Raw genomic sequence first — 24,261 nt, 5'->3', positions numbered from 1 at the left:
GAGGCCGAGATGCAGATGTTAAGATTTTCACTGGGAGTGACCAAAATGCACATCAGAGGGACGGCTCAGGTTGAGCAGTTTGAAGACAAAGTTGTGAGATGTGAATGTTCAATAGTTTGGACACGTGCAGAGGAGGGATGGTGAATATACTGGACAAAGGATTTTGAAGATGGAGCTGCCAGGCAGGAGGTAAAGAGGAAAACCAGATCTGCTGTGGTGACCACTAGAGCGATCAGCCAAAGGAAGACGCACACTTCTTTATTGACTTCACTTTCATTTGGTACATGTAATTTAAATATATATACGTTGTAAGGACAGAACTGACGGTCTGCCACACCAAAACATGAATGCATTTTTCTTTCTTCTTGACCAAATTGTTTGTGAACTTCTTGTGAGGAAAAAAAAAAAAAATCACCACAAACTGTTAAAACTGTCAAACACTTTTATTAACTGCTGAACATTCATTTCATAAAAAGTCCCTCCTTCAAGTCTGAAGACATTAGATAAGTTGTGCACTCCTCACTCTAAAGCCCATTGCAGAAATAAATGACTGGGACACCCAGCACAGAAAAGAAAATAACAACCAGTTAGTATAACCATCGATAAGAAAAAAACCCGAAGGACCTGACGTTTTGGTGAAGTGAGAAAACCAATTAAACACTGGAGAGACTGCTTTGTTCTGGACATTCAAAAAAAGAACTACTGCAGTATTGATATGACTATTAATGGTGTGTCTTTAAGCATTAAAGGCCACAGAATATGATAGATTAGTCCAGGTGAGTCACACCTTCTCATTTTGTTCATCATTGTGCTTAAATTTTCTTTTCTAAAAGAATTTTATTTCCATAGGTTACTGCATGTTTACATTTTACCTAAGTGAAAAAAAATCCTGCAGGATTCACCCAGATTTTCTGAAACAAACAAACCAACAAACAAAAAAAAAGACCACACCATCAGTCTTATTATTTAAACTGAAGTACATTCCAATTCAGACCAGATTTTCTCCAGATATCAAAAACTCAAACAAGAACTTGTTACATATGTAATAATCAAGGGGGGTTAAAATAATCAAAGACAATATTTTAATCTTTAAGACATGTGGAGGTACACATCCCAAAGATATTGCTCTCAGGTGTGATGAGGAAGAAAACTGAATCTATGAGCTAATATCCGATGTAAGAGAGGCAGCTGATGCAAGTTCGAGGGAAGACAGGAAGGAAATAAATGCGGTGTGCTTTCCTCCATCCATAATGAATCTTTAAAGGCACAACAGTCACAGATGTTAGAGGACGATCATCTGGAGCTTCTGGTCAGGTAAGTCAGATTACATTCATAAACTTTAAAATTTAAATGTAGTGTTTAAGAGCTAATGATTTAAACTATAGAGAAGCTTCTTCTCATTAAGCTAGTTTGATTTCTTTGTGGTTTTATTTATGGTGAAATTGTTTTATGTTAGCCATTTAGAGCTACATGTGCTTAACATATTTATTAGATCGCCAGAATGCAAAAGCTCTCTAATCAAGAGCTTAATCAATATTTTTAATGCAAAATAATATAAATAATTATCATTATCCATCAATTTGTAAATGTAGGTTTACAAAAACAAGCAATAAAATAGTAAAGCAATTATTTTTTGATTATAACACCAAATTGCAATCATTTACCATTGTTGCTCCATGGAAGAAAAATGTTTTAGTGGTTGAATGTTATGCTTGATTGGGCCAGGTTAAACTTTGTGTATTTAATTTTTTGTTTTAAACAAGTTCAGGGGAGATTTCTAAGAGTTTTTTTGTTTTTAATGACAGATGGTCTAATACATTTGTAATGAAAAAAACCCCCAAAATGATTGAACTTATAAAAGATCAGAGAAAAAGTCAAGAAACTTTTTGACTTTTTGTAATTTTGGTAGATTCAAAACTGATAACGACAAGATACCTGCAGATTTGGTGAATGTTTGATATTTTACTCAAAAAGCACCAAATGGCTCTGAAAGCTCTCTAAAATCTCTGACTGCTGTTATTCGTCATAAAAAAAAGAAAATAATAAAAGAAATCACACTTGCTCAAGTGCTGACAAACAATAGCCCTGAAAATTTTGTTCCATATTTTTAAAACCCCCCAGACTCATTCTCTGCTGAAAGGTTGGATTCCACAGCAGTGGTTTAACAGAAAATGTTTAAAGTGCCAATTGCAATCTTTAATGTTAAATAAAACCAGAAAGTGCCATTTCACATTCTTGGTAACCTAAAGTAAGAGATTTGTAGAGACTCTGCAAAGAAAGCTTGTTCATACCGACTGATGGACAGATGCCGTTGGTTGTGCTTTGGGTGTCTGAGGCACGAGGCCTATAAAGCAGAGAAAGAGCAAAGGTGGACAGAATCTCTTCTGCATCCCAAACAAACTGAACCATCCTGCTTTCACCATCCAGTATCGTTTCCACAAACACAGAGTGTGGATCTAAGAAATTAACATCGGCCAGTAATAACAAAAGCACCTAAATTTATCCTTAGAGTTCTTTGAGTTGAAATTATGCTATAAGAAGTAGAAAAGAAAAATGTTGAATTGCCTGACAACAGGCAACTTAAAACAGGTGGCACAGAGGTGACTTAGCACGTCAACCTAAGATTTCTGAAAACCCTTCAAACCATGTTTCTTAAGTAGAAGCTGATTTTTTACATGGATTTAAGGAGAAACAACAGACAACAAAGATTTGGATAAAACAGTAAGATCAACTTTTGGTAAATTAAAACAGGGGTCACCTCTTTAAAGAGTAAAGCAATCCCATGAATTTGCATTAAAAGCCTTTCATTTCCTTCAAGGTTCAAAAAGAGCTCACACTACTACTTTGCCAAAACCCTTATTACATTTTAAATAATTAATTCCTAATTAATTGTGCCGAGATGTTTTTTGCCAATCTCAGTCCAGTGTTGACTGGGATGTAGAAGATGACGGTCCCTTAGGTTCTACCCAGTGCAGAAGCTTTATTATTAAGACTTTCCTAAACAGACCTCTCTGCAGTGCACAAGTCGTGTTAAGACTTTTTTGGACAATGTGAAGATGAGTCTGTGTTGAGGACCTCAATCATTGTTCTGGTTGTCGGGAAGGACTCTGCTACAGATGGAAGACTCTGGTACCAACTTGGTAAACTAGAGAGGAAGAGAAAATGTCAGATGATGTGCCTCTGAAGCAGACAAATAACACACCAGAGAAATAATTACTCTTTGTACCTCTTGAGATTCATCCAGCTCTTTGCTGTTTTACTGAAGCTATCTGGACTGGGTGTGGTCATGGCTTCAAAATCTACCAGCTGAAAAGATATATATATATATATATATATATATTTAAATCAAGCAAAAACAAACAAACAACCCCCCCAAACTCCCACATAACCACAACCAGCTTAAAGGATAGGTACAGTAGTTGAAGCGAAGGCCACATTTCCATAAATAAAGACACGTGTAAATAAACTTGAGCACCATGCTTTCCAAGACACACTTGAAGTTAAACAAGCCACAGTTCCTGCTCTTTCTTTGCAGTGCAGATTTACAAAAAAAGAAAGCTTTTCTAAAAACTGACAGATAACTTTATAGAAGTTAAACGCTGTGTAGCAAAAATGAGAAGCCCGCTTTCTTTCCAATGTGGTCAGACTAAATCATGAAGGGTTTTGGAAAATTCCTTAAAAAGCAACAATATGATGAAAAACACAGCATGGCTGCCAACTGTTCATACCATCTGTGAGACACCTGCTTTCACTCTCGACTTGAACACGAACAAGGAACGCGAACAATCCTCTCTTACGTGCAGTAAACGGCAGGAGACAGAGATCAGCGATACCAGGATGTATCATAGACGAAAGACCACAAGGACTGACCCCTGGCCCACTTTCAATTCAGCGGATACATCCCAGCACTTGTAATCTCTAATTATTAAAGTAAGTACCAAAAAAGCACTGCAAAGTTGAAGAAAACTATGACCTGAAGTTTAATTAAACATGTTTATTAGTTAACATATGAGAAGCAGGTGAAGGCAGCAGACACTGATGTCATCACTAATCAGGCAAAAAGAACTAAACGGATTTAAACTGATTATTCCTGGACTGTTATCAAATATGTCATCAAGGGAGGTTGGTGCAGAACTAATGATTATTCCTTCTTATGAGGAAAAAGTTTTCCAGTCTGATTATATGTTATTTTGAAGACTGAACTTTTGCTCTGCTGCCACTCTGGACCACTGAAACCATCTGGACTTTGGCTGAAGTGATGATGGTCCAAAATTGTACAGAAGATGAAGTGACCACAAATCACAAAAAAAATGAATCTCTGAATGTTGCACCACTCCTGCAAGAGGAAATCATGATGTCTGCAGTCCTTCTGTACCAGGTAAATCAGCACCTACATGTACATAGTGCTCATTTAAACACGACTTGAGACCTAGAAACACATTCTAGACCGTATAAGCAATGTAATCTTACATAACATAGGGTAGAATAAGCACCAGTGTAAATGACAATGGACAACTTTCAAATTTTTGTTACCCATTTTAAAAAAAATACATTTAAAATGTTTAATTATCTGCTAAAAAAAATTGCATTTTGGTCCTATGCATTACTTCCATATATAACAAATGTCATACAGAATTAGTGTTAAGTCAATAAAAACTTGCTATATATTCTTCTACTGAAGTAAGATTCACATTAATTTACCTTTCCTTTCGGGATCCTACCAATGACCTCTTTCCCACTGGCCATCAGTGCCCCCATCACCACTGAGTAAGCCACCACACTGAGGAGAAAGTGATGCTTCATTAGCTGAATACTTCCTCTGACATGTTTCAAGAGTTTCAAGTTTCAAGACCACAGACTAAAATAACATTAATATTATTATCCTGCATTTATCTTTCAGTCTTACTAGGCCATTGTTTCTGGGATTTTTTCCAAACTAAGATGACAGCTACAAAGAAACTCTCTCTCCCATTTATCATTCAAATGTAGAAATGCTTCACATTGCACCTGTGGGCTTATTTGACTTTGAAATTACCTGGATCCTCTGGAAAGAGGCATGAGGTTGCAGAAGTAATAAACCAAGGAGAGGATCAGGTTACACACTGCATCTGCATCCTGAAAGAACAAAGATCATCACAGAATCAGCTGTACAGTTGTGAACAAAGGGTTAATGTAGTCGTGACCTCTGCTGCACTGTGTGCTGTCTTCAGTTACGGTTTATCTTAACGGGGTGAAAGCAGAGAAGGCTGCAGACATAATAAAACAGAACAAAGAGCGAAAGCCAGGAGGGATGTTCACATTGTTCCAGGTCTCTGTTACAGAGGAGTGAGAACATCCTGTTTAGTTCTTGTTTGTTAGTTGTTTAGTCAGGACCACTGTTGTGCTGTCTGTATAAATTAGCAGACAAGTCACGGTAGGCTGCCGGCACAGGTTTTTTAATCAAGACAAACTGCTTGAATGGTTTGTTCTGTTTATTCCGGCAGTTTGACAGAAAACCATCAACAGAAATGAATGGCAGCAAATAAACTCAGCTAAATCCAACAGTGACAGATAATTAATCAGTTCTACTCATAGTTTGCTTGTCTAGACAAGTAAAATATGTGATTCCAGTAGAGAGGACCAGAGTGGGAATAAGAGGGGAGAGGAAGACGCTGAGGAAAAAACAGACATGAGGCTTATGTTTTGTTTTGCTTTTGAACACTGCCTTGTCTTTTCTAAAGTGAGCTTTATCTCTTATGTAAAGAGATTGTAAACAGCCTTGCTACTCTAATAAATAATAAATACAACTTAATGTGTTTTTATGTTTATATTGACAGCTCCATCTGTTCTCCTGCAGCTGTGACTGTTTCTAGCTCGATACAAAACCTTTTTGCTAGATACTGCTTAAAACAGAATTCAACTTGTAAATATTTTCTATTTATTCTTCAGAAAATATATTTAAAAAAAAAATCTTTTTGCCAAATGTCCAAACCCCAGACACTAGAGACAATATCAGAGATATGAAACCGCAAGAAAAAAAACTAGAACCAAAGCTGGAACACAAAAACAACATTTTATTTGCAGGTATTGCTTTAGAGAAAGGAACATCCTTTGTTAACTTAAGATGTCATCTACTTAAAGCTGTCCAGAAATGGATATTTCACATTGTACCACCATCTGCTTTCTATTACCAGCAGGAATCTTACCCCAAGTTCGGTTGATAACATCAATGCCTTTCCTTTGGCAGTGAGGTCTTTGTAGATGGACTCTATCTCTGACTGGTACTGCTGCGTCCGCTCTTCAGTTGTCTGCGTTTCTACAGAGAATAACATGTTTCCCACCCTGACATAAAACAAAATTTACAAAAAAAAGAAAAGAAAAAAACACTTCAGAGGGTAAAACTTGGAAATATCTGGTTATGTGTGTAGACGTGTAAAGCATCTACCTAACAACTGTGGAGCACATGTTAAAAAACAGGTGTTACTGGTTTTTGCAGTAATGAGTCTGCACATATTAAATGAAAACATTAAATTTCAACTGCCCTCCTTTTTTAAGTAGTCACTTTTTTCAGAGATAGAAAATTCCCATTGTTTCTGCCATTTTTAAAATTTGATTTCAGTCAAAGTGAAAGGACAAAGTCACGGGGAGCTACAAATGATGAATAGTACCAGTGAAAAGAGACAACTGTGCAGGTATGGCTAATAACAATAATAATAATAATTATTATTATAATGACCTGAATAATTCTAATTCAGTTCATTTCTGGCAAATGGTCTGGCTTGGAGTCCTCAAGATATTACAACAGAACTTGAGACAAACTGATGCTGCACAGCATGATTAAAAAAATCCAGCGCTCCCAATGCTGATTGTAAAACATGTGAAATTCTGACAGTTACTGCTCCTTATCTGTGCACAAGAAGAATATTCCTAGCACCTTTTGATTGAACTTTGTGTTGTATACATACCTACGTATGTAAATACTTTACTGTTCATGAAATATACCTTCTAGGAGACCCTTGTGATTATTATTCCCCTGTTCAAATATTTATATTTAATTTTTATATGAAATGTTAGTGTTGAAGAAAGTGTTGTTTTAGAATATTGAACACAGAGAACGGCAGATTGCACCTGTCTCCAGTGATGGTAATGGTGAAGCCATCGTACTCTTTCCCAGGGTCCTTCAGGCTCGGCACCTTCGAGTTGACTGTGAAGCCATCTCTGGTTTTACTGTTGAACTGCTTCAGGAAAGAAACACGGCAAACAAAAAAACAAAAAGAAAACACCCATCCAAAAAAACAAAACAAAACAGGATGTTGTGCTGCTTAAAAAGGTCTCTTATGGGCAAACATTCATCAATATTAAAATATATTTTAAATTACATGACAACCAAATATTGATTAAATTTAATATAGAAAAATGTAATACATGTGCTTAAACTTTTATGTTTTTTTCTCATTCGGTTTCTGTCAGTCATGTTTGATGTGATTTTTTGGATCAACAGCATATAGATCTAGGCTCCAGATCTAGGCTATAGATATAAGTTCACACACAAAACTGGGAAGTAATGAATATCACTAGTGTTACTAGTAGACTAAAACTAATATCCACTTGAATCCTTGAGTGCAACCTGAACTAGATTCTCTCATATCCTTCTTACCTTCATTATAGGAAGCAAATCTTCTACTTTATTCACATTTTCTAGAGCTTGGCGGACTTCCAGGAGGCCTCTGGGGTTGTATGCCCTGAGACAGACAATAAGAACATGTTGGTTACAGAAACAGCAAGAACACTGCAAGAACAATTAAGCCATAGATGATGCTTCAAGGAATTCTGCAAAGTCATTGGAGTTGTGATTCAGGTTTTACCCGTGGTAGACCAGTATTCTGTCTTTGATGAAGTCAAGTATGTTGCCAAAGTAGGCAAGGTATCTGATGTTGATAATTTGCCCCCTGGACAAATAAAGAGGGAAAAAACAGACCTCAATATACTACTTTTCAAGGAGCTTCTCAGAATGAGGCTCTCACAGGGAACAGAATGATAGAGATACATCATATTCCAAGAAATTGAAATAAATGTTTCTGCACTACAAGGTGAGGCCATATGGAAATTCAATCCTGTAACCCATGAGAGTGTTTGACGCCGTCTTCGAGGCCAAGTTGTTACCTGATGAGGTTGATGTGATTGTTGAAGCCTCGACTGAGACTCCTGGCAGGCATCTGGTCTAACCACAAAACTGGCTGGTCTGGATCGGCGATCCTACGAGTACAGGAAAGGCCCGTTTAGTGTTTCAACACTGCAATCTAATTAACCACACATCAAACACTCTAGTGGGAAAGTGACTTGTTGAATTTGGACAGAATTGGTGAGAACAGGCTAGTTACCAGGATAAGTAAACCACAGTGAAATGTGACAAACGACCTGACTGCTGAGTTCTTTCTAGTGCTCACACGGTAAAAACCTCAGAAACTTAAGCCACGTGTCAGCTTCAGTCTAGACTTCATTTTGCAATGCAGGACAGTTGAAACATCATATGTCAGCATCTGTCTCCTTCCTATTCCTTCAGTTTTCAGTTTTAGAGTCATTTCCTGGAGATAATTAAGATCCCATAGTTCCTCTTCACAACACCCAATTTCTTGTGGAATGAGAAAGAAACATTTTTCTAGGTGTTTTACTCATTAACGTCTGTCCAAGCTAAACATGCGCTAAAAAAAGAGTGATGCCAAAATTAATTCCCTGCAGTCTCTGCATTATGCCACTCATTCATTATGCCACTCTTTTCCAATGGAAATACAGCAATGCAATCCTGTAGATGTCAAACATATAATGGTGCCTCCATAAATTTGACCTGAGTGATCTCATATAAATTTGGTACAAAGTCCTTTTTATTTTGTGAAACTTGCACCATGTTTCTCACCTCCTCCATTTGACTGCTATGTCAAACATGTCTCTCCACTGCATTTGCCTGGTTTTGCCGTTGACTCGCACTTTGGAGTTGCTCCATGTCCGATGCATGGCCTGCATTACCTCTAAGGTTGCTAATCCCATGGCTGAAGAAGCACAGACAGCTCTTTATTTTTAGGCTTTTGTTAACACTTGATGATCTTTTCAAACTGTGGCATTGTCTCGGTGGTACCTCTGTGTATTCTTCTGTTGGGTAGGAAACCAGGAGTGTCGTACTGCATGAGTGCCCCCAGATGGTCGGCCGTGCAGATCAGCTTCTGAACTTCATTGCTGTAGCTGTCGAAGTTCTGTGGCAGCACGTCTCTGCCAACCAGAAAGACGTGGAGAATAAGGCTTTCATGAAACGAACGCACATTTTTTTCCTAGACACTGGCTGTCAACCTTCTACAATATCACAAAACAGATGAAGTAGTTTGAGCCTGCTGACATGCATGCATAAAAACATCTACTTGATGAACACAGGAGCTTTCGTGGCATATGGAAAACATGACAGGTGTTGGTTTTCAACCACAAAACGCTGCCTCGTGTTTTAGCTCATGAAAACTGCTACAAACTGAAGCTCAGGAAACCACAGTTATGATGGTCCTGATTTTCCTAGATTTTCTTATGATGACAGACTTAAGGTGAAGTGTAGGGCATCCTAAATTAAATTCAGATTGAAATGTGAAAATAAATGTAATCTGTCACAATAATTTCTGCTTAAGCCTCAGAAAAAGCTTGACATTTATATAAAGAATAGCTAGATTAATCACTTCATCATCGCAGCATCATTACAGTTGATCGTTATGGTCAGAGTTAACAGTCCCACAAACCCACTTGATATGTGGCTGCAGGCCAGGCTGTTCTTCATAGTCCTCTATTAAAAAAGGCAGGTTCTTGGCCCAGTGGTTCTTAAAGTTTCCCGGTAAGTCCTGGTCCACGTTGTACTCTGCTACTGGGATATCCAGGTGGGAGTGCAGGTAACGAGAGTACTCTGGAAGAAATCAAGTAAACAGGACCTTTATGTGACAAGTAAAAAGACCAGAGGTGGTGCATTATGAGGTGGTGGTTTAGGTCAAAGGATACTGAAGCTAAAAATAAAGAAAAGGCATGGTTAAGGTATACAGAAGAGTCTATCATGGCCAAATAATACAAAAAAGGGCACAAGCACAAATGAGACTGAATGAATGAATGCTTTCTTCTGATGAACCAGGGGGACTTTCAGAAGCCTTAATTTCCTGGTTTTTCTTTGGTTTGTTTTTTAAAAAGCCCATCAAATTCTAACATTCCTGGATTTTTTAACAATGCAATAGTTCTCCTGAAAATTAAATCAGAAGAAAATGCTATTCTTTAATGCAAAAGTAATACACTGGAAATACTCCTCTGTATGTCACATCTGGTGGCCTTGACCTCAGCTGTGCTGCATTTCACTCCCCCCTTGTTTCCTCAACTTTGTACTTTAACAATTGTTTTAATGAAAGTCTCCAATGTTCAAAGAAACTCTGAACATTTGAAAATATGAAAAATACATGAAAAAACAAGCACTGTGACGTTTTGGAGAATCTAAAATATAACTGTTCGTTTCCTTTTTTGTTAAAACAATTAGTAATAATGCATTCAGTACAGATTCTGTAATAGACTGCACACCTATGCCTGAACAACTCTTGTGCTCTAGGTTCTTTGAAAACATGTCTTGAATGGACTCTATAGGAAGTCTCCAGGTGTCACGTGGTATCCTAAGCATGTTAGCGGCAGTCTTATAAGCTGACAGTTGTAGCTGCCATAAATCACCCCAGTCACTGGTTTCTGAGGTTTGTTCATCTGCCAGTTTATCCTGTTGGCAGAGCTCTGACTTGGAGAGCAGACTTTTTATTTACCCTGTAAAATAAGACTGATCTTGAATCAGCATTCTTCTCTTTATCTGCGATCAGTCATAATGTGTATGCATGTGTGCGTATATAAACCCACCTCTGAGGTATTTAACTTTGAGGTATTCAGAGCTGGCTTTTTGCCCCAGCAGAGGGTCGTTCAACATGACTTTAGTCTGAGCTTTGATGCCTTCGTAAAACTGCCCCATGGCCACGTGACTCAGCCCCTTCATGTACTGACACACCTCGTTGTAAGGCTCCAACTGAAGACACCTCTGAGGAAAACAAGAGAATTACATTGCATATGAATCCATTACCACTTCTTTCCTTGTGCTGCTAGCAAACCCTGTGTAAATTAAAAATTCCTAAAATTGCAGAGAGGGGTGTAAGGACAGCCTGTTTTACTTCGTTGTGGATAATTCTACCTTGAAGTTGCCTATGGCCTCCTGCAGAGAGCCATGGTGGTACAGCATCATGCCACGGAGCTGGAGAGACTGGATGTGGTTCTGATTCAGCATGAGGGCTTTCTGGAAGCTCTCCATGGCTGATTCAAAGTCACCCAGCTCTCTGGGAGAAGGAAGAGGAAAAGCAACTGTTGATATTTGGCTAAATACCCTATGTCAAAGTGACATCCTGCATTTATGCATGGAGTAAGAAAGCATGCTGCAGAGTGCCTGTACCTGTAGGCCTGTCCGAGGCTCTTATAGGCATCTATAAAGTCAGACTTCAGTTTCAGTGCTTCTTTAAAGGTCTCAATGGCTTCCTGATAAAGAAAAAAAGCAACCTTTCACATACATTGACAACACAGTTGAGAGGAAATGCATTAAGGAACACGGCAGACCAGAAATTCTGAGTCAGCAGGTGGTTCAGAACTTTAACACATTCAGATTTTGTCTTATGTAACCCCAGTGTGGACATGGCTAAATGCTGGAGTTTAGCAGTAACTGTTTAACACTTAGTTTAACAGTTAAACTGTTTACTATAATTACAGTCCTAGCTTTACAAGCAAAGGTGACAGTAATGCTGATAGTTTTAGGTGTTTAGCACAACGTTATTACAAAATATATCCAACTGAGATATTTAAGAAAGAAAGCATGAAATCAGTATCATAGTGATGCAACAGAGAGACTGAGACAGGGGATCATCAGACACCATGTGTGACTATTCACACCAAGTGCCATAGAAAACCAACTAAGAACTGTTCAGATATTTCAGCCTGGTCCAGCCACTCTTTGCATAGTAAGGTTGGACAGTTGGACGAATTTATCAACCATCGACGATAGGTTGAGCCTTTCACTGGTCGTTTTATTTATTTATTTGCCCATGAGTAGGTTTGCTAATAATGTCAGTTGAAGCTAAAAGAAGCAGTCAATGGAGAAAAAAAAAAAGGGCTGTTTTAACGTCACCCTCTTCCAGCTGGGAGCAAATGCACCCTCCTCAGACTGCCCCCAAATGGAGTGATTTATTTACTCAAACTCATAACAGAAAGAAAGAAAGGCAGCAGCCTATGTTCAGAAATAGAAAACAAAACATTTTATTTAAATATACATCTGCACAAGCGGTGGTTGTAGTTACATCCTCAGGTTTGGCTCTTTAATCCAGTTTAAAGCCAAAGAAATCCGAAATTGCTGACTTTCAATTTTTTTGGACAACTAGTTCCTCCAAGTTTGGACTTCTTCTGTGTTCTAAACGTGCAAAACAGTCCGTGCATGATTACATTGCTCCGCCCATCAAAAAGTTGCCTGTGCAGATATATCGCCTATCGTCATATATGGGACTGATGAATGTCAGTCAATGTCAAAAACAGTACATGTCAAAAAATGTACATATCGCCCAACCTTAGTGCATAGCATGCAAATAAAAAGCATGGGCACAACTCTCTCATCTAGAGTAAGCAATTATTTCTACAATGACATTCGCAACTATCATTAAAAGCACTAATGTTGTTGTTTGCAGTTAACTGTCAGCTGCCTGCAGGAGCTGCAGCTGGGATTCCCCCAGGAAATCCTTTATGTTTAGCATCTACATGTCTTGTAGATGAATACCTGCAGATTCAAGTGCTGCTCTGCACACATTAGTCAGTGTGTGGGAAATAAAAATGCACTTGGCTTGGGCAGACTTTAAAATAACATACTAATTACATGACCGTGCTAAACATCACCAAGCACAACAAACAGCTAGCAGAAAACTCTGGTATGACACAGCAACAATCTCATCCGTCAGAGAGGCCAGGAAGAAAATGAAAAAAAAAGTCAGCTTTAACAAAGTTGACTTTTGTTAAAGCAAATTGAATAACTTTACCAAAGCATGTGGTTCCATCTGCTTCACAGCTGCATATATGTAAATAAGTTAAATCTGCAGAAATTTAGACAAACTTAGAACACAATATGCATGAAACCCAATAAGCTTGAGCTTGTATTAAGCTATTCATCTCCTTCCCTTCATCTCCTGACACTGTAAGTCGCAAATATAATATTTAAACACCCCCCCCCAAAAAAAAAAAAACCCCAAACAGTCAGCTGACATTTGAATGCATTTCTGTGACTGTTTCCAGCAGCGAGCTGAGAACGACCCTGTTAGTTTGCATTAAATTAAATCCTCTTTGATGTTGTTGACTCAAATAATATTTTGGTAATTAAAAGTGAAAAGATAAATATAGACAGGATACACAAATGAGGTGTAATCATGCACTAACAGGATGTTTGTGCAACAAAAACTCTGTTAGTGAAATTCTGATATATCTGATTGTAGAAAAAAACAAGAGCAAAACTCCAGACTGTCAAGTTTGATAATGCTATAACATACAGTGGAATCCATACTCCTTATAACAAGAATTAGAGATACACTTTGCTAACAAAACCAGCTAATCAGTGCACTATGTCATTATCTGTGGTCACATCTGGCTACAATAAAATGTGATGGTGGAGGCCACGAGTCTTCCAAACAGTAATTCATTAACCAGTGAGTGATATCACACTGTTTATTTATCTTTGATATGGACAAGGCCATACTGGGAATATGAGACGGTGAACAGCTCACCTTGAGCATGCCTCTGTGGAAAAAGGTCAGGCCTTTATACAGCATGGCAATAGGCTGATTCTTCTTAAGCTCTAAAGACTGCTGGAAGTCCTCCATAGCGGCCACATAGTCCTGAACAGAGAGCAAAGCACAGAGTCATCACATGGAAACATACAGGCATATATGTACGTTCATGCTGCATCTGACTGTCAAACCTCTGAAATGAAGAGCAGCGTTCCCCTGTGCCTGTAGAGACGAGCTGAGGGCTGTAGCTGGATGGCTTTTGTCAGGTCACTCAGAGCCTCACTGATGCGACCCAGAGGAGACAGGATCTAAACACACAAGCACCGAATTGCACGTTTCATCTTTTTAATTTTATTGTTGTAAAATACTGCTGAACCAAATTATTTTCTTTGCTTTTACACTACATCGAAAGAACATTTTGGGGGAATAAAGATAAGTTTGTTGTTTTTATTTCATGAAAAACAGGCATGATTCAGTCACTGCAGTGCTCAAAAGATGACATCATTTTCAGGACAGGCTTTGCATATTTCTGCAAGGTAATGTTAAACCACACAGTGCAGATTATACAACAGCATGGCTTCATAGTAAAAAGAGTCCAGGTCCTGAACTGGCATGCAGCCCACACCTTTCACCAACTGAAAACATTTGACACATCTGAAATGAAAATGATGCCAAAGAAGACTCGGGACTGCTTCTGTTCCCAGAGGATTACAGCCTCTTGTTAAAAGAAGGAGGAATGCTACACAACAATAAACATGACATTTTCCCAGCTTTTTTAGAGACATGGGATGTTGCTGCCATCAAACACAAAGTAAACTAATCTTATTCTCAGTTTAAACATTTGATAGGTTTTCTATGCTCTACTGGTAATAAAATATGGTTTATGGGTTTTGAGATTTGCAAAGCATTTAATTCTGTTTTTATTTACATTTTTCACTGCGTAGTGTTTAAATTCAAATGGTATAAAAGTCACAAAGAGGAAATGGTAAATAAAACAGCAGAGTGAAACCTGCAGTGGGGGAATTCTTTTCTTTAATCTTGTGAGAGTTGCCACAACTCTAACCATGTCTGGTGACTGTTTATGTGCCCAACTGTTATTGAATATTGCTGTTGCCTAATATTATTTGCTATACTGTAGCTTAAAACTTATTTGAATTCACTTTAAAATTTATATTTTGCCTCTTTCAAAATGACAATGCATTGTCGATTATTTGTAGTAAAAGGCAGCTGCTCCAAATGTGACCGATGACATTCACTACTTCTATATGTGTTGTCCAAATATAAAGAGATCACCTTCATCAGTAACCATGATTATATGAAAAGTTGCTAACATTTATTGAGGATGTGTTTCAAGCTGTTTCTGAACATGTTAAGAGAATCAGACTCGTATAAAGACACCATTTCTCATATGTTGTGCACAACAGGATGTAGTCTGTGCCTGGCACGTTCTCACTTCTGAAAAAACTCAGTGCGGTTTAGGTGCAGGCTGAGTAAAATGTCCAGGAGGCAAAGCAGCTCGCTAGCTGCGAATTCAACATCCTCTAGTCTTACATCAAAATAATCGGATATCACAGAGACTTTGCAGTAGGAAGCTGCCAGGCTAATTTGCATTATCAAGTATATCTTGCTGGGTAATGCCTAGAAAGGTTCCAGGATGCAGTGTGTGTGAAAGCAGATGAACTCTACAAAACCTGTTTGGGGGAGTTATTCGTGAATAATGCAAATTATGTTTTATGATTAAAAAACTCTGTGCTTTCCAAACTGATCCAACTTCAATAGTCAAGATAAATCATTTGGGAGAAAATCAAAGCAGGAGGAGCTCATCAGACTTGGAGAGAGGTGACTGATTGCTTGGAGCACATTTGTAGCTCATTCACATTTTCTGTCTGGCTGATGACTCACTGACTGCAGATCTTTTTCATTTGGCTGTGATGTATTTTCTAGTCTGAAAAACCAAAACAACACAGCTCAATGCATTTTAAAAGTCACCAAATCCACTTCAAAACTGAACCTAAAAAGTTCATGGAACACGAATTCTCTTTAGTACAACTTCTGACTGCTTGATTAGATTGGTCTTGATTAGACATTAAAGCTCAAAATTAATCCGAAACTTGACAATTAGAAGCAGAGAAATTAGCTACAAAACAGGAGGAAGGCAACTACATGTAATCAGCTCAATTATACTGCTACCAACAGTTGTTGTCTTAGCTTGTTGCAGTACTTGAAAGCCATAAAATATATCAGTGCTGAGGAACACTAATAATAGATCACATTTGGCACAGAGTCACCTCTCACCTCTGCTCTCTGCTCGTAGACCTCTGGCCAGCTGGGCTCGAGGGTGATGACTCTGTTGAGCTCGTACAATGCCAAATCAGCATTCTTTATATCCTGGCATGGACACACAAGAGGAGAGAGGCACTTACATTTTGTTGACATAAACGTTAACATATTGCGCACAAAACTTGGAACAAAGCCACAAACAACACCAAACACAAAAACTACTCTAAGCAGTTTTCTTCTCCCCCCTATTCTGGAGGGCAGACTACCATAACCGCAGCATCCTGGCAGACTGAATTGGCATTCACTGAATGTCACACTGAATCACTCTGCATTTACCTGAAACTGCTGTTGTCAACAAAATACAGGATTCTTTTTATTTGAGGACAAATAAACCAAAACAAAACCCACAAACCTCCCCAAAGGTGTCCAACAAAACACATCCACACAGCAACTCTCTGTGCAGCCCGAACTCAGCGGAGGTCAGAATTGTTTTAAATCTGATTTTGAGAACAACTTGGCAGAACATAAAACGAGAATATGAATAAATATATTTCAACATCTGACAAATGCAAATAAAGGCTGTCCATTAAACAAAGTGTGTGTGCACAGTCTGAAGTATGAGTCATCGGGCTTGAAGTTTAAGCTCAAGTCCTTCACAGCACAGTAGTGAATAGTGTTTCTGACACATTGATAAAATACCAGCAATATTCTCTCCCAAGTAAATATAATACGTGGATTGTATTTATAAAGTCTACATTCACACAGGACTTATTCTACACATGCAGAGAGCTACTGACCTTCCTATTAGTAGAGGACTCATTCTATCTCCTAAGCCACAGCCTTTAATGATCTTTTACGACAGTTCAGAAATATATTATGACTAAGATGATATGCAGATGGATAACTGCTTCAGTAATGAAAACACTATATTATTGGTTTATTTCCCTTCTTGCAACATTAAATTATGCTTCAATCACAGATTAGCTTGCATTAAAAACCATTTTGCATAACACTGAAAGCAGAATATTAGTAGTGTTTGTTTTGATTCACCTATTTAGTCATTGCAGACAGTTGTTTCCCAAAAATTATAGTGAAAGAATTTTAAAAAAAATCTGCTCTGGTTACAGGATTTGGGTTTTACTTTGTTGCTGGAGCTCTTTAAACATTTCAGAGGCTGGGAGTTTTGACGGGCATCCTAGTAAACTAGGTGTAAAACATTATTTACTTACATTTTAATTCAATATCTTTCATGCATAATCATTTACATATTTCCTGGCAACCTCTAGGGAAATTATGCCTTCCTCATGTAAGTTCTCCTGACCAGATGGTTGCCAACAGGTCTCTAGGCCTGTGTGACTATTGCCTAAGGGACTCTGGGAATTTTTCGAGGATAGAAGGAAGATCTCACATCGAGTGTAAAACAGTCCTCCCTCTTTCTGAAAGCAGTATTCCTCAGATGCGTTCACAGACTCCTCATCTCTTTGTGGAAATAACAAGAGCGGTTACATCTGAAACCTCTGCTACTGAGACTTGTATCCCACAATACAAGAAAAGTTGCTTTTTAAGCTCACTTTGTGGCATTGTTTCTTTTAGTGGAAAGCGACAGTAAAGATGCACATGCACACAAAGAGAGATTTACCTGTGAGTTTAACGTGCTCTCTGCTTTCACCACTTGGATATCAGGTCGCCAGTAAGGTTGCTTATAACCAGTGGCCCACTTTAAATGCATTTTAATGGCTAGTAAATAAATAAGTAAATTGTATTATTACAGCACCTTTCAAAGTGCAACAAAATAATACATAAAAATGTGAGATGGTATAAAAGGAAAATAAATCCTGGGAAAGAAACATTTGCTTTGTAGTTTTTTGGGTTGCAGGAAAGACACACTTCAACCAGTTAGCCACATGCTAATTTGCATCATTTGTTCTTGGGCAGGTAGAAATCCAGACAACAAAAACATCATATAAAAAGGTTCAATATGTAGAAGATCCATTCAATCGCTTAATTTATAGACAACAGGCTCGCTTAAAACCAGCAACATGTTTGACTCATATTTGTGGGTGATAAAGTCTTACACTGGTGCTGAATTCTACAGCTGCCACTTACCTGCAGACTTTTCTTCCCATAAGCTATCCCTCTCCCGTAGATGGCACTGACCAGCTCTGGGTCACCCTGTATCAAAGAGAACAAATGTTCAGAATACGCAAAGAAAGGTGTTTTGTTTGGCATCAAAAGAATTTCTACATCTCTCAAAGGTTAACTGAAAGGTAATTTTTGCAGAGCCGTATAGGGTAACATGTATGCACACACATACCTGCAGTAAGAGTGAAAAGTGTTTAATGGCTTCATCATAAAGTCCATTGCCTATGAGAACATAACCTATAGCTGCAATGACAGAAAAAGTGACAATGAAAAGCTGAATTTTAGCTGCATCAATCAGGTGTTTGAACAGCATTTGAACAACATGCTGACTTACCAAGCTCTTCATTTGTGTTTTGGTTATCTACAGGAAAAGGTATTTTTTTCTGTTCTATAAACAATTTGGCCTGATTCTGTAAGAGATGGCGACAAGAAGAAAAAAAAAAGACAAGAAGGAGAAATTAGAAATGTCAAGAGAGGCACAAAATAATCATTTCCTTCCTGTGTGAAGGCAACGATTGAGTGGAGAAAAAACATAAAAGACAACACTTAAATGCTGTCGACACCTGTGTTTTCAGTTCATTGGAGAGCTTTAGAACGTGTTGACAACTTGCGTAAAATGACATTTTCAATATAACTGTTAACAGCTTTTTTAAGGATATTTTTACGAGCAATTTTAAGTGCCCTGCTGAATATCTCAGGGTTACTCTGAGCAACTTTTTATTTCAAATTCCAAATGCAGGCATAAAGATTTCAAGGTAGACCTGTAACTGGAAATTTAGCACATACAGGAATTCCAACCACAGACTCGATGTGCAAAATAAACTACTGCAATAACAACAATGCTTCTTTTTTTCCATCTTGTATTTGCTATGTTAACCCAAACGGCAGCACTGCAGTGGAATTACTGTATCCAAATTGGACAGCATGGAAATGTTGCTGCGGCAGCATTTTACAAGGCAACTGACAAGGCATGCACTTGCCCCATTCCTTTTATTGGGGATCCTTATCAAATCTCACCTAACATAAAACTGTGGGACTGCACTACTCCCACCCCACGCCCTAAAAAAGAAATCTTGATTCTAAACATCTTGCAGCCTTCATCACAGATCCCTTAGATCAGGTTTGTCTTCAGTTGCTTCTGCACCTAGCACGCCACCTGCAATTTTGTGTGTGTGTGTCACAACGTCTTTAGCACCGACGTTGCGTCTATCAACTCACTAACCACTTTCACCAACCCCAAAAAGCTATCTTGCAGCTTGTGGTGAAGAGCACCAACCATGAGCTGTGCCGTACTCTTCTGGGTTTTTTTTTTCATGCATAGGAACTGCATATTTTTTTTTTTGGGGGGGGGGGGGGGGGGGGGGGGTTAAGTACATAGATCCAATATGATCACTACAATCAGTGAATGCCATTCTATTACAAAATTCACCAAGAGTGAATACAAGTCATTAAATTTGGGCTTTTTTAAATGGTAAGTTGAAGCCCTGCAGTGTGCAGTGATATAGAGGTGAATTATAGGGTGTCAGTATCACACTCCAACAGCACCTTAGGGTGTGGTTACATGTGTAAGCACCAAAAGCAACCACACCCATCACTGTGAGCTTAAGTATCTGATCAACACTGAAACTTAAGACTTTTTATTTCTCGCTGAAGACAAAATATGTGTAAAACTAAAACATAACCAGAGTGTCTTGCTTTGGAAAAAACATAAAAAACATTAGAACACAGATTTCAAAAGGTTTATAAACTGCTTACACACACCTGTGTTTTGTGGTTTAACCTTGACTATATATACTTTTTTTTTTTTTTTTTAACTCTAAAGGAAACCGTTACAGGCCATGACTGCTCTAGATCTAGACTAGTGTTTGAAATCTCACCAAGATCTTCTCTGCATTAAGTGAGAACACAGACTCGCAGGGCGGGTTGCTTCCCTCCTCACAGTCTGGGTCTTCCAACTGTAAAATTGAAGACTCTGAAAAGACAAAGATTCAAAGTATTTATCACTGGAAACAAAACGGTTCATAATGGCAGGGTATTTCAGACCATTAAGCTACTATGTCTTTTAAATCGTATTAAACATTGTAAAGTTTCAAAGAAAGAAAAATATCTGAGAAGTTAAGCAGGCCTGACCTGACACACACTGAAATCCAAACTCATGAAGCCTGTTACAAAGTGCTCTCAAGGACATTTTCGGAGCCCCTCAGACCAAAAGGCAAAAGCTTTAAATCATAAGACGATGATCGATGATGTGCATGTGACAGTCTTTAAGTGCTGCAAATGTACAAAATGAATACTAACCACAACCATTTTTGTCCATCACATAAAAAGAGCATGCAGCATGGTTCATTGTAAACGTAGGGGTGTAAAGCCACTGTGTTATTTTACTTTGTTTTGTACATTTTAGGTGTAATTTTCACAGTAACAGCAACCACCACATTGAGCCCTTCGGTGAGAAGAACTGAACCTTCTGATTGAATCAGAAGCAAGCAAAACACTGTGAAAAGTTAAGAAACAATGTCGTGGTTCGTATTTCACAAATCATTAAGAATCTGTTTATTTCAACTTGTACAACTATATTATCTATGCAGTGACACAGGGAAAACAAGAGGTGTCCGTAATAATTCCAACAAACTAAACGTGGGCAAAGAGTATGTTTGTTTGGTACACGTTCCAAATACAAAAAGGCATTCTGACATTTTAGTGAATCTAACTTAAGAAACACACACACAAACTATGCAGGTAAAGAGTTTAGCATTTAAAGTTGTTTTTTTAATGGTCTGTGTATAGGCTTTTTCGTGGATGTATGAAAACGTATGTAAGCATTGTTCAGCATATCAGTCTCCATTACCTTAATTTTCAGTTAAATATGGACACTAGATGAAGAAAAACAATATTTTTATGCTTGAGAAAACAAGACACATTTTTTAAAAGCACTAAACAATATTTTTGCTACAATTCTGCTAAATTTCCTTCAGCAGTATAGCAAAGCTTCTTTGGTTTGGTTTGTAGGCAAGAAAATCCCCATCTCTACACGCCTGTATTCAGCTGTTGCGACTCTTAACTGGCATCAAACATAACATTTTCCCCCAGCAGCCAGCAGATCAGGCTCTTAGTGGTCCCTTGTATATTTTTAATGGCCCTTATATTCCATGTTAAGCACATTGAGTTCACATGTAATGTAACGTGCTACATTTTTCTATTATCAATGTTCACATGTTATCAGTAGATATAATTTTTTTATTATACTATATGTAAAAATAATGAGTAACTGAAGCTTAGTGGAGTACATGCTGGGCTCATGTTTAGGACTCGCCCCTGCATATTGCAGGTGTTGCTGCTAGAGAGAGATGAGGTGGCTACTGTGAGCCTGCAGCAACATTTACAAGAAACCTGCCAAATTTAAAGGCTGCGTTAAAGTAAACAAGCATTTCATTTACATACAGACAGATTTTATCTTAGCTTCTTCTAAAGTCAGATGTGCCATCATGCAAAACAAACCAGTCAGGTGACGCATTGCTTTTCCTTACATTTAACTATCTAAACAGGCTATGAGATGAAAGGCTTGTATTGGTAAACTAAAGACTGTAGGAAAAAAACAAAAAACAACTAAGAGTCGATTGCACACAAAACACTTTAATGACAAATGTAACTAAATTTACGTCAGTTCCTTTTTATTTTTGTTTTTAAGCAAGTGAAAGTAACACATTTACAGTTGGTTGTCTTTTTGTTCAAAATTCTAGTTTTAATTAATATTTCAATGAACTAAAATGTCTTTGTCACACGTTGTATAGGTTTTTAGCTCAGTTATAGTTACTGCAACAAGCTTTGGTCAGTCTAACTATAGAAGTGGGTGAGTTACTGACATGCCGAATGCAGCGAAAGGACATTGTAATTATAAAAAACTTTTCAGTTTTCCTCTTTAAATGTTTATTTTACTGCTGCAGAAGACGACATTAAATTGCGCGTTCTTTGGCTGGAGTATGGTTTACTTCTCTTTGTTTAAGGTAAAACATACAGCTTGCTGACTGAAGTGAGCTTTTCGATAAGCACTTTTAAGTTTCTTTACAGTTATTTACACTTGAACTCCACTTCCTGTGTTTGAACTCTGTTTTCTTTCATATTTGGCGGAAAAAAAGACTATTTTTGAGGCAGGAAAGGCTACTCTTAATGATCCCTTCGAGCTGTCACCGCTTGCTGTTATTGGCGTATTAACGTTAGCCTTTAAACGGTTGGGCTAGCCGGGTCCAAGTGACAGTTGTATCAGGGAGGACGTGGCAAAGTAACAGCGAAAAGGCAGACTTTACCGCAGTCAGCAGCGTAGTCCTCCCATTCAGACAGCGAGCTGCATCCCTGTTTGTGGAGGTCGTTGTTGAATAAAGTGAGAGTGGAGAAGAACTCGGTGGAGAAAATCGCCCGGCACAGGTACAAGAGTGAGAGCGCTACCACAACAACAGCCCGGCTGGCAGGGGCCATGTTGTGCTACATGTGTGACGCCACAGGGCGGAAGCTGCTGCAGTTCGACCCAAACGGGCACGCCCCCCTCACGCGCGAATCTGCGGGACGCGAACAAGAAGCCCGCAAAACGGAGGGAGCTATTAAACCACATTTCCCAACACCCTCTGCGGCTGTCAAACCGGTTCCGCGAGCGTCAAGCCAGAAATCACGGTTTTCCGTTATGAGATTCAATATAAAAGTATAGGCAATTTTCTAGGATAATTTGTTTATCAAAAGGAGATGTTTTGTTATAACTTATAAATGTTTAAGTTTAGACAACTCGAATTATTTTTTTTTACATTTTTCAAAATTTGGTTTTGAAATTTTAAAATTATGTATGTACTCCACTTCTTGACCAGTTGACCTGCGTGCCATGCCTTTGTAAAGGGTGGAATCCAGTCTTCCCAGTCCAATTTAGAGCTGGTATGAGGAATTTACACCCCATCACCCCTTGTGGTCTAGTGTCACGTATATAGCTCTCAACTTCTACTATTTCAGACAGCAATGTCGCATGAAATGAAGACGTCAGTCTTTTCACATGATCCACAGCTTTATGCAATAACTAGTAATCGTATGACATTGTGATGGGCTGAATCTGTGGTTTGAGGTTAGTCGCAACTCGCAACAGTATGAGTATGCAGTCTGTCTTCATAAACCAATTCTGACATCGTAGGCAATAGTATAATGTTCTCTTCTGTCTCAAAGTGCAATGAAACAAATCAGAATAAAAGCTATTAATAGAGCAGCTGCACAGTAGTAGTGTATTTAAGTACTTAAATAGGGGTAGAGGGTTGGTAGAGCTAATTTTACATTTGGTCAGTTATGTTGAGAAAACAGCTTTTTCTTCTCCTGTCTAGTCCAAGCTGTGCCTTGCCTCTCTAAATCTTTCTCCAAACTGCTTAGTCTGAGCTGTCCAGCTGATGTATTAATTTCTAGTCCTGTCCATTCTGCTTGATCCACATAAAATATTGAGAAAAGAGCTTAAATTCTTTGTATATTCTTTTAAAAGTATCTGCAGTGAATATACCCATATACATTCATCCTCTGGACAGAGTAAAATCATATTCTGTAAAACTATCATTACATAAAAACAAAAGAAAACACAAAAACAAACAAATATTGCATGCGTGAAAACAGGTTCACTCCAACACACACTGTCAGCTGCACTTTAACTTGGAAAAGCAGTGTCGTATATATGGGTTGGGGCACCGAATGAGTTGGATGCAAAGTGTTGAAGACAGCTGGAGTTCAGTTGATGCAATACTAACTTTTCATGTTTATCCAGCATTACTAAACAGGGGGAAATGTAATTATTTTTAAATCTAAAAAAGTTGTTTGAATCATAAACAATGGTCTTCTTTTAAGTTTGACAATCTTTGAAGGTTTTGAGCCTTTCCACTGTGATTTCAAACTGCAATGCTCATGTAAAGACAGCATACGGAGTAAATGTGAAAAAACATACATTGCTAAAACCACACTTATTTATCTCGAGACATCTTAATCAGCTCATCAAATA

The 24,261-nt window shown here is 38.2% G+C and overlaps 1 protein-coding gene across 2 annotated transcripts; it reads right to left on the bottom strand.

Annotated features, from left to right (window-relative positions):
• Positions 1–424: 424 nt before the first annotated feature.
• Positions 425–22,773, bottom strand: ttc13 (tetratricopeptide repeat domain 13). 2 transcript variants are annotated; one of them, XM_084953325.1, is made up of 23 exons: positions 22,556–22,773; positions 20,129–20,223; positions 18,586–18,661; positions 18,424–18,494; positions 18,216–18,281; positions 16,125–16,217; positions 14,021–14,137; positions 13,827–13,937; positions 11,468–11,550; positions 11,213–11,354; positions 10,888–11,062; positions 9,757–9,913; positions 9,113–9,243; positions 8,894–9,026; positions 8,143–8,235; positions 7,845–7,928; positions 7,637–7,721; positions 7,108–7,217; positions 6,186–6,321; positions 5,036–5,115; positions 4,702–4,780; positions 3,227–3,306; positions 425–3,145 (listed from the first exon to the last, which is right to left on the bottom strand). In XM_084953325.1, exons 1-23 carry the CDS (start codon positions 22,722–22,724, stop codon positions 3,031–3,033), a joined length of 2,481 nt encoding a protein of 826 aa, XP_084809451.1. In that variant the 5' UTR covers positions 22,725–22,773; the 3' UTR covers positions 425–3,030. The 2 variants fall into 2 exon arrangements, with proteins under 2 accessions (XP_084809451.1, XP_084809452.1); XM_084953326.1 differs by having other exon boundaries at positions 7,108–7,214.
• Positions 22,774–24,261: the final 1,488 nt, after the last annotated feature.

This window comes from Perissodus microlepis, chromosome 15, assembly GCF_051167445.1.
Source record: "Perissodus microlepis isolate ML-2025 ecotype Zambia chromosome 15, ASM5116744v1, whole genome shotgun sequence".
NCBI classification, from domain to species: domain Eukaryota; kingdom Metazoa; phylum Chordata; class Actinopteri; order Cichliformes; family Cichlidae; genus Perissodus; species Perissodus microlepis.
Note: the sequence above shows the minus strand (reverse complement) of the source record. Positions and strands in the feature narration are given on the sequence as shown.